Genomic DNA, 11,374 nt, shown 5'->3' with positions numbered 1-11,374 from the left:
ATCTCACCTCCACCTTAAATCCAACTTTAATAAGTACGTTAAATAAAGGAATAAAAAAAATTAGTTCATCTCAAATACTCGCAAAGAATGTAACTCAAACATTTGTTTAACTCATTTGAATAAACATGATAATTAAGTTTAATATTATGCTCAAAGATGACGTAATGCGCACTGCTAAGCAGTGCTCTATTCTGACATATCTTACTTATTTCCACCATTATTAGCTACAAGAACAACTGCCATTTTAAATATTTTGTAGTACAGCTAAAATGTAACATAGTGCCTAATGATTAAAACATAATGTTGCAATTTAGTTTTAGAATGAAATATGGTGTATTGTACTTATTGAATAATTGCCTTCATATGTTTATATTGACTTTTGTGGTTAGTATTGGAATCATCTGTGATGTTGGTTCTGGTGGAGTTGGTCAGTGCTGATTATGTCTGTGTTGAAGTTAAGTTTGTTGCGATTAGGAGAAGCAGTTGTTATAGTTATCCTGCAGTGGTATGTATGTTAAATGGGGTGGGAATTTATTACGACCGAGTTAATGGAATGTTATAATGTCAGTTTCGATGTCCAGAGGAAAATTAAGGAATGTCCAAGAGTGCGCCGATTGTGGATCATCGGGTGAGTCAGTAAGTTCTAATTAACAGTAGGAAACTTGTGTATGTTTGCCATAGTGGGACAAAACCCGTCTGAAGTATGGATTTGTGTAGATTCGCCCATTAGTAAATCATGTTCGCAGTATAGTTTTAATTTGTGACTCATTTATAACAAATAAAATGAAAATGTGTATAAAATAAATAGGTCCCCTTATAGCATCTTGGTCCAGTGTCATTCATGACATTATAAAAGGAATGCAATTTGGTTTTGTGCTGAGTTTGTTACTAAAGCCAGACCTTTTATGTTTTCTAACCTTTATGTATTATATTATAGTTTTAAACATCTCTTTTTAGCTGAGAGGTGCGTTTTAAATGTACATTGTATGTTGGAAAGTTTTTGTAGAACTTAATAGGCAGAAAAACTGGTAATGGAATTTACTCTGTTTTGTATAGATATTGGGTTTGTACAAATGAAACTCATTTAGGAATTGTTGTGAGTAAAAGAGTAAAGGCCATTCAAAGCAGTTCCCAGATATAGTATATATGTTGCAAAGGGCATTCCATTGATGCACCAACCATTGGTGCTGTTTCACATATAGTATCTTTCTGTTCTGTTGCTAGAATCATTGAATCACCACAGCCTTGAAACCATTGTCTTACCTCAGTCTACAGTCCTTTAATGTTCTCTTGGGGGTGTCAAACATGGAAATCACATGGCTGTATAGAGATAGTCCAGCTCTTTCTAGTGCAGTAGCACAGTGTGTCCTGGATGCCCTGAAGCACTGTGACACCCCTTATGAGTATGTTGAAATGCTTTCTCTTGTTTGTGATATGAAGGTCTCCAGAGGATTTCACATAGCACCGTACTCTGATGGTGATGCCATGGTCTTTGATGAATATTATTATCAGAAGTCCATTTATATTGAAGAAAACAGTCAGTATGACCTTTCCCCATATGCGGTTTCTTGAGTTTGTTAGGGCTGGGAGAGGATGGGTGTTTCCACTGCATGCTTACAACTTTCTTCATGGCTTGAAAGTGGTGGCTGCACATCTCATTTCCCCTTCAAAATGCATTACCTTTTGTCTGGTAGTGCTGCAGATGTTTCAGCAGTAGTGTCATAAACTATAATGTATGGTATTTTCAGGATTTATTGGTTACACACCTTGCAATGTCCCATGCATTGCATCATTGTATACATACAATTATTGAATTACTTTACAAGTTCTCAAATGTTGTCTGTATCTGTATGAACAGCTTTCTCCACTTTGTGAACATTCTTGGGGGTGGCAACAACATGGGCTGGGCCTGACCTTGACATGCCTCATTGTTTATTTCCTGTCACCCTCAAAGGAACTTCTGCTACTCAAACAACATTATAATTGAGAAACACTGTCATGTGCTCAAATTCAACTGGCTATATTCACTAGGACTGCTACAAGCAGGTTTCATTTTAACAACTCTCATAATTTTATAATTCTTTTCATAATAATACCATAAGCTGTTTAACTCTAAGGGACTGACATTCCTTTCCTTGCAGATCCATCATGGGCATCAGTTAATAGGGGCATCCTATTATGTGATGAGTGTTGTAGCATTCACAGAAGTTTGGGTCGTCACATTTCTCAAGTTAAATCATTGAAGAAAGGATCATGGAGTCCTACATTACTTCATATGGTACATACTCTCAACAACAATGGTGTAAACAGTGTTTGGGAACACTCTCTATTGGATCCAGCACATTCAAAATCAGGTCGAAGGAAACCTCACTGCAAGGATCCTCTACAGTAAGTTAAGAAAGTTAAAAAAGTTAAGCAAAACTGAAGAAAATATGTAGCATCCATGAGAGAGATGTGAAATGTACATAAAAGTTTAGCTGTGAACCTGACAAATAAATCCCACTTAGGACTGTAGGTCTAATTTGAAACTAGACTACATTGAGCGTGAGAAAGAGACAATAAATTTACAGTAGTTGTACAATGCAGAAAGATGGGACTGAGAGGCTTGCAAATTTTTTATGATCAAATTTACAAGCACATCTCAGTTTAATTTTAATGTGACTCAGGATACTACTATTGTGAAATTATGTGCATTTCAGCCCAACCAAAGCAGATTTCATCCGAGCGAAACATCAGATGTTGGCATTTGTATTTCGCCCAGGAAAAGATGACACTTTATTACTGGAAGATGACCTCAGTAGGCAACTTCACTCAAGTGTTCGTACATCGAACTTGGAAACTAGTCTTCGCCTTCTTTCGCAAGGAGCTGACCCAAATTATTTTCATGAGGTACATATTCATATAGTCAGTGTTAGTTTGAAAAGTAAATACTTTGTATAGCTACTACAAGTTATTTCTGTATGAGTAAAGTAACTGCATGATCACACACCTCCATCTAGGGCAGAGGTCAAGACTGTGTGGAACTGTATCTCTGTACCTTCATGGAATGGTGTATGGATAACTTTATCTTTATGACTACTGGAATGTTATTTCTTGTTTGATGGATCGATTATAGGTTATTATAATTATTTAGTCACCTTTTATTATGTTGTAAAGAAAGACAGTCTGATTACTGTTTATACCATTATGACTGTGTGTGTGTGTGTGCGCGTGTGTGTGCATGTGTAATGATGCGAGAGAGTTAGCATGTGTCCATCCGTCTGTCCATAATACCTTTTGAACCAATGAAGATATTTTTATGAGATTAGGAAATTAACTGTAGAATCAACATGAAGTACTGACAGTGTGTATCAAGAAGTAAGGTAATATTGATGACAGGATTGTGCTTATGTAATTTGAATAAACTGTTCAGAATAGGATTTATTTACAGACTGTTATGGTGGCAGTAATGATCATTGTGTATGTGTGAAGGCATGCATGTATATAGAAAAGTATTATTGTATGTGAGACCTTTAAAATAATTAATGTACTTAACCAGGATGGCTCAGTCAGTACAGTGTTTGGCTGTATGCTGGGTGATCAGGGTTACATTCCTGCCTTAAGAAGGGATGTTTCTCTTCCCACCATATCTAGTAGCTCTGCAGCCCACTCATTTTCCAGTACTGTATGTATCTGACACTCTTTCTTTGAAGATAAAGTGCCCAGAACATGAAGCTGACCACTCGCCAACATCTAAAATGATTTACAACTTTTTCTTGTGATAGATGTAGTTGGTTATGCTGCAAGTCCTTTGCAAGATTTTCAAGAATTTTAACAAGAAAATTTAAGTAGGGATTATGTTCAAGATGCTGTCCTCCCTACTCTGTTGTCTGTCCAGTTATATGTCAGGATAGTGGCTTTGGATTGGCCATAACTTTATCCTTACCATCTCGCCACTTGTGTTTTTCTTCCTGTCTCATTCAGTGATGTATAACCTCTGCAGTTGATACAGTAGTAATTCAAATCTGGGAATCACAGAATGAAAAATTTATTTAAATGATGCCCTTTCAGTGGCATTACAGTATTGGGCCTTGGGATATTGGCTTATGTTATAGACATGTATATCTGTATCTCTTTATTTGGCAGGAAAAGGGAACTACACCTCTGCACGTTGCAGCAAAGGCGGGACAGGTATCGCAGGCTGAGCTATTAGTGGTATATGGAGCAGATCCTGGAGCAGAAGACAACCAAGGGAAAACACCAGTAGAATACGCTAGGTGTGATTCAAAGTTCTTTCTGATGGAAACATTGTGGAAAAGTCAAATTATGGCTCTGAAATTGTATTTTCTAGTGAGACTACACTGTATGTTTTTACTTTAATTAGACTGCACTTTCATACATGTCATTTTTTGCTAGCAATATTATTTAATATGTAATAGATATAGGAGAGTTAATATTTGGATGGTAAGATGTATGAGATTTTTTGTTATTATATTAAAGAGGGATGGAATGAAAATTAATTTAATTAATAAAACCATATTTCACATATAAAATAATAGTTTAATAGTTATGTTAATGAATAATGGAAGTAACTGGAAGCATTGACAAAGTGTTTGTGATCATAATTTGGCTATTTTATGTAATATATGTTTGCTGTGAATCTGGTCGCTTTGTCTTGTTCCATCGTATGTTTAGCCACGTGTCTTAAACCATTCTATCTGCAAGGCATGCCAATCTTTGTCTGCATGTTATGATTTCTTCAGCTATATTACATATCAAACATTTCTCATATATATGTTTATTTTTTGATCTTGTATAACTTATTGTCCTTTTGCCTATTTTATTTCATTGCTTTACTTTACCACTAATTTAACTTCTTTGTTTATATATATATAATTTCGTATGTGAACTCAGTGGATGTTACTTCACCAAAATTCCGGCAAGGTATATCTTATAATTGTCTTATTTCAGGTTGTCAGGACACAGAAATCTATCAGATCGTCTTGTTGAATGTGCATATGAATTAACAGATCGTTTTGCATATTATTTATGTTTACGGAAACCAGATCATCAGATTGGCCAGCATTATATTGTTCCTGAGATGTCAGACAGTTTAGATCTAACAGAATTTGCAAAAGATGCCAAAAAGAAACTGCAACAGGTTTGTGATTGTAATGTTTGTTGTAACTTCATCTTAATTGTTCTTAAGTGACTGGAAATGTTTATCCTAAGTAATTGATTACATGTTCGGTAAAATGAAATGAAAGCTGTGTTAAGGGGACTGCCATGAGTGAAGTATTACAGAAAAGTTTTCTTATGGTGTGTTTGATTATAATGTTTATTTTTCACATTTACAGTTAAGTGAGAAAAATAGTGTAACTGTTTTCTTCATATAATGTTTCACTTTGGTTTCCATTAAAACATTATAAAATAATGCCACTTTTCTGGATTAATTTTTTGAAAATCAGTAAAATATGATCAGATGTGTTTGAATTATTTTTATAAAATCATTATTAGCACCTTAGTTACTATTTATTTGGTATAAATTTTCTTTCAGTTGCCAAACCACTTGTTTGAGGAGTTAGCAATGGATGTATATGATGAAGTGGATAGAAGAGAGACTGAATCAAGTAAGTTTTACGCTTTCAGTATCACGTGGGTGTCTGCACATCACTGTACCTGAATGTACAGTGCACAGGAAGACCAAAGCTACAGTTGAATATAATTGTTATTAGCAGTAATTTTACTTAGGAGAAGCATATATAGACAATATTTGGAATAAGAATAGGTTAAGTCTGTTTATAATTAAGAGGTTGTCTAGTATAACTGAATTGGATGTTCTTAATAGTCTGTTATGAGTTAGTATATTCATTTCTTTCATATGGAATTGCTGTTTGGGAGCATAGTACATACAAGAAGAGTGTGTTAAAATAAAGGGTAGTCATGTGTATTGCCTTGTACCTATAAGAACCAATTTTATCTGCAACTGTGAAAGTATAACTTTGAATATCATCAGCTCACCCTCAAGCTTGAAGTCTACAATAGCAAGCCAACTAGTACAGTATGTAATATTTACAGCTAGCTCACCACATATAGTAAGTGGATGAAAAGTAACAACCTCTTCGGAAAGAAACTGAAGGAGCTTCTCGTAAAAGGGTCCTACTGGTCGATTGAGGATTGCTTGAATGATGGTTTATTTTACTTATATTTTGGTTTCTGTTGTTATAATCATGTCATACAATATGTATACTTTGCTAAACATTGTGTTTGGATTCTTTTTTGTTAATTGTTTTTTCTTGTAACTTTTTCTATTCATCTTCATATAACTAAATTTGAAATACCATAGAAAAAGTTGAAATTTTCTGATCCAGCATAAACATATCACTAAATCTTCTTTGATGCTAATTTCAGGAAGAAGCTAACAGAGTGGAACTTTGAGATTATGTCTGACTATTTTGTGAACTATAAATTTATGCTGGCAGAAATTATCGACATAGAACATAAAGGTGTAGCATTATTAATGTTTAATTTGTACTCACTTCTCTATACCAATTAAAGGATCTTAAAAATAATAGGTGTCCTATATTTCTTCCCAGAGCTTGTATAAAGTAATCTTGCTTTGGCATGCTGGATGATTACTTTTATTTGTTGTATATTTATTTTGTTATATTGATTAAAGAAATTTTGTTTTTTAGTTTGGTTATCAACCCTGAAGTCATCGAGTATTGTGGCACCGGAACGCTGCACTGTGCCTTTTCTCCCAGTTAACCCCGAGTTTTCATCAACTCGGAATCAAGGTCGTCAGAAGCTTGCCCGTTTCAATGCACGAGAATTCGCAACTCTCATAATAGACATTCTGTCTGATGCTAAACGCCGTCAGTCACCTACAGCACCATCTTTGCTATTATCACAAGGTACATAGTGTTCCATTATATTTATCTGTAGAAAATTTTAGCAAGTATTGGGCAAAGTCTGTCAGCCTATAAGTTTTAGTGACTTCCCCTTTTTCAGAAAACAGAAATTGTTTACTTTTTGATGATCCTTTTATTGGGTGTAACAGCTTTAACTGTCTTTCTTATGCAAGGCTTTATCTTTTATGATAGGCCACAAGCTATTTTTTGTCTTTCATTGGTTGAAAAACACTGGATTACTTGATTGAAGGTGATTGTAATATGCTGGTCAGGCAGTTTGAATTAGGGTAAGAAGAAGTGTGTACAGAATTTTGATTTAGAAACTTGTTGAAAGTAATCCGTGATAAAGCCTTGCAGGAATGAAAGGATAATATTAAAATTAATTACAAGGAAACTGGTGGTGGAGAGGTAAACAACTGAACTTTTACATAATGTAATCCTTCAGTTTTGAGAAATATTGATGTACAGTAATAATGAAAGATTTTATCTTTCCTAAGTTTCATCAGAAATTAAAGGACCACAAGTGAATAAAGTACCAGGAAGTCCATTATCAGTCGCTGTTGATGTGCATCAGCCAGGAAGAAAATCTGAAATTTCTGATGATGAACCTCTGTATGATAGTGTTGCATCAGATGAAGATTACATTGCAGCTGAACAGATGGCAGTTTTGGCCCAACAGGCAGCTAATATGAGACTGCAAGACAGCAAGAGTGAAACACCTGAGGTTTGTGTTGGATAATTTTGAAAATTTGTTTTAAGTTATTGGAAAACAAGTGACATTCTCCTTATTTTACAAATGTTCAATTGTCAGGTTTTTACATTAATGCACGTGAAAAATTTGTGTCTTTTTTGTGGGGTGGGTTGGAATATGGCTGTCTTCTTGGTTGTTACACCATGAAACCATCAAATCCTACTTTGTATGTGGGTTATCTGACAAGTACCCATTTATTCCAATCTTTCCACAGCACTTCCCCTTCAGTTTGCTCTCTGCTCTTCTTTCTGTAGGACATCTTGACTAACCTGCTCCCATCTTGATCTTAGTCTCTGCCTTTGGTGTTTTCCTTTTACTTTAATGTTAATAACCTTCTTTGGGATTCACTGCAAGAGACTTCTGTGGTCATTTCTTTAGAACATTGCAGATAATTTGAATGATTATTTTATCTGTATTTGATTTCTTGATGCAGAGAGTAGAAGAAAAGACTGTACACGAGAAGAAGGAGCCTACACCAGCGTCCATAGATAAACAGAGTGGCCCACTAAGGGACAAACATGAGGTACAGAATATTGACTTGTGTTTTGTATTAGCATTTAATTATTTCTGTTATAAACTAAACTGGAGTTTTTTGATATGTTACAGAAGCTTTTAAAATGTCAGTGCAGATCAAAATGCAGATATCTGAAAAGATGGAAAAAATTTTGTTTTGTAATATCCATAACAAGATTAAAGCCTGATAGCAGGAGGGGTGGTGATAATAACAAATATTTTCTGTTAAAATCAAAAGGCCTAATGTGTACTTAACCTGTCACTGTAGTGGGTTTTCCTGCACCTTTCTTCTGCTGTCACACGTTTTTCCAAAGGCTATACATGTTCTCTGTCATACTTAACATAATGTATAAAGGAGGCTTACATTAAGTGGTCTGAAAATGTCAAGATACTGTTCATTTAAATGGCATAGCAATAGGTTAAAGTGTGGTTTGTTTATCTCCCTCCATTTTAGATGCACCATAGTTTGAATTTATTTTGTTGTTTAATTTTTCCAGGATAGAAAGTTGAACTCTGTACAAAATGGTGGTATAACTTCAATAGAAGAGAATATAAAGCGACAACTTGCAGCTTCTGAGAATGAGATGGGAGATTTGAGAAGTGAGATCCAAATTCTACAGTCAACTGTAAGTTGCATGTTTTATATAAAATGACATTGTAGTTTTTGATGAAGGAATCTCTTTTCTAAGGGATGGATTTAACATGATTAATTGGTGTCTTAGCATAGATAAAGTTATGGATATACACACAAAATGCTCTGTCTGTCTTGTAATGTGTCATGTCTGCTAAGGGATATATAAACCCTTGGACTTATTCTTTTTTACATCCCACAATTGGTCCATTTCTGTTTTCTCTTTCTTCATACATAGGTTGTGGGCACATTATATTCTCCATTACTTCCAAATAGACTATAAACAGATTTTACTGTGTGTAATATTAGAAATATACTATATACAGTGAAACCTCTATCCATCGTTCCCGGAACTATCGTTTTCCCGGATGCATCGTCCGTTTTGTTCGGTCCCGAATACATCCCATATAAAATAATGTTACATTTTCCCGCTTCTATCGTTCCTCGAACTATCGTTTTATCGCATCGATCGTTCAAAAATCTTAGTCCCGGCCCACAATTTTCCCGCAATGATCGTTTCTGAGAATTTAAAATGCTGGGTTTTGAGATAAATTAATACCGAAAGACGCACAATGTTTTTGGAATACACAGTAGCGGTAACCTGTTATGTCGCCCAACCAGCACAGATTCTTTTGGAATGAGGGGTCAGCGGTGCAGGGGTGATAGTTGGAGTGAATGGCGGTGCCCATTGTCAGAAATTTTACGATTTTAATTTGGGTGCACTCATATTTCGTTCCAGCGATGCCAGATGGCATGTGCAGTGTGAATTTCTTCACAAATGCTTTTATTATAAGTACAAAGGAAAGGCTGGCGGCACTTTTCATTCTTCTGGTTCATCTCGTTTCCAGCGGTTCAGGGTCTTCTACAGCTACGTTTCGTTGAGTTCGGCAGTAATAGTATTTCCATTCTTCCTGTTATTGTCCGCAAAGGGGGTGGGAGTGGTGCGGAAGAGGAAGACGACGAATGCGAGCCCGAAGCTTTGCCGAGGTTTGCCGAAGCACACGCTGCATTGGCGAAAGTGAAGTCGTTCTTTTATGCGCTTAATATTAGTGAACGTGACGAGGAAAACATTTTGAACGTGGAAAGTGCTCTGTTTGGTCTAAAACGTAAAGTTTCGACAAACCAGTTGCCCATTAAAGACTTTTTTGGTAAAAAGAAGTAACTTTGAAAGAGAAACATTGTTTTTTTTTTAAATTTTTAATGCTTTCCCGCATCTATCGTTTTCCCGCATTCATCGTTTTTATTTCCCACCCCCGCTGAAAACGATGCATCGAGGTTTCACTGTATATGGTAACATTATGTTGTGAATAAAATTTTCATATTGTGTGTAGACTGCATTTGTTAATCTTTTAAGTGTAAAATTTGCCATTTGGGCTTAGTTGTTACCTATAGCTTCTGAATGTGTTATCTGCAGATTAATTTGGTTTATTACATTTCAGGTTCAGAATCTGGTGCGTGAGAACAGTGAACTGCGTACCATCATCCAGCATGCTGGATTGTCTCTTCCTCATCCATCATCCTCATCATTATGTTCTTCCTCAATTCCAAATGGCTGTGAAACAGAAACAGAGCCAGTGTTAGATGTGAAGTCCCCTCGATCCTCTGTACAGCGACCAGCTTCTATGTATGAACCTCGAGAGGGATTGCTTCTTCGCAGTGGCAGCCAGTCACCTCATATTCATCATTATGTCTCAGCCACAGGAAATATTGGAAAATGGGACAAGAATCAGGTGTGAAAATACCAATCCTGTAAATTTACTTGCATTCATCAAGTGTCTGGGAAAATTTATTATAAATTGGCTGAGCACTCTTGTAACAGTTTCTGAAGCCAGCTTCCCTGCTTGACTTCAATTTCAGGAGTGTTTTTGCCCTTTTCTGGTATGATTAATGATTTTTTATTTTGTTACATTGTCCAGACTGCCACTATGATACATTTAACCTCCATTCAATTACTATGAAGGCCCCTTTTCCTTGATGTTCAAGCAATTAGAATATGGAAATTATCACCAACTTCTTTTTAGTGTAGGAGTGTAGAATTTCTCTTTACCACTACACTCCAGTACACCCTCATGGCTGCTTGAATACAGAGATTGTGTACTTCATACATGAAAAGAGCAGTGTATATTTTAATGATATTTTGTATTGTTTGGACCAGAAACGGGACCCCATTGTGAATGAATACGACAGTCCAAGTACCCTGGTAAGACCTGTGATGACACAGAGCTTGTATCGCTGTTCGAGTCCAAGTCAGGATGGTTTGACAAGCACGAGCAGTGTACTGCCTCTTGCAGAGGAGGTTGTTAGGCGCACAGATCAAGTCACCAAATGCATCCAGGAGTTGTGGGCCTCCATGCAGGACCTGGAAGGACGAGACACGTTCATCCCTTGTGCAGAGAGAATCAGAGTTGCAGTGGCTGAACTCAGTGCCATTTTTCCACAGGTAATATATTCATCTACCAAGTGCTGAACAAATCTCACAGGCCAGGTCACTATAGTGCACAAAATTTTATATTGTCTAAAATGTTTGTAATTTTAAAAATGTCGTGCTTGTAGTTACAGTTCTGTTATGCAGCCCACAGGTGTCAGCTA

At 36.0% G+C, this 11,374-nt stretch overlaps 1 protein-coding gene across 2 annotated transcripts in view; it reads left to right on the top strand.

Annotated features, from left to right (window-relative positions):
- Positions 1 to 258: 258 nt before the first annotated feature.
- Git (ARF GTPase-activating protein GIT1) overlaps positions 259 to 11,374 on the top strand; it is a 26,009-nt gene continuing 14,893 nt past the window's right edge. Inside the window, exons 1-12 of one of the 2 annotated variants that reach the window (XM_022066903.2) lie at positions 259 to 628; positions 2,142 to 2,388; positions 2,700 to 2,889; positions 4,126 to 4,256; positions 4,951 to 5,140; positions 5,537 to 5,609; positions 6,675 to 6,893; positions 7,388 to 7,614; positions 8,075 to 8,164; positions 8,652 to 8,780; positions 10,225 to 10,515; positions 10,941 to 11,225. In XM_022066903.2, coding sequence (XP_021922595.2) covers positions 562 to 628; positions 2,142 to 2,388; positions 2,700 to 2,889; positions 4,126 to 4,256; positions 4,951 to 5,140; positions 5,537 to 5,609; positions 6,675 to 6,893; positions 7,388 to 7,614; positions 8,075 to 8,164; positions 8,652 to 8,780; positions 10,225 to 10,515; positions 10,941 to 11,225 — 2,139 coding nt within the window. In that variant the 5' untranslated portion in view covers positions 259 to 561. Of the gene's footprint in view, positions 637 to 2,141; positions 2,389 to 2,699; positions 2,890 to 4,125; positions 4,257 to 4,950; positions 5,141 to 5,536; positions 5,610 to 6,674; positions 6,894 to 7,387; positions 7,615 to 8,074; positions 8,165 to 8,651; positions 8,781 to 10,224; positions 10,516 to 10,940; positions 11,226 to 11,374 lie in introns of both variants that reach the window. The other variant, XM_087349174.1, reaches the window with a different exon arrangement.

This window comes from Zootermopsis nevadensis, unplaced genomic scaffold (assembly GCF_977971745.1).
Source record: "Zootermopsis nevadensis isolate Lab colony 2312 unplaced genomic scaffold, Znev_1.0 Znev_ptg000015l, whole genome shotgun sequence".
NCBI lineage: Eukaryota > Metazoa > Arthropoda > Insecta > Blattodea > Termopsidae > Zootermopsis > Zootermopsis nevadensis.
Note: the sequence above shows the minus strand (reverse complement) of the source record. Positions and strands in the feature narration are given on the sequence as shown.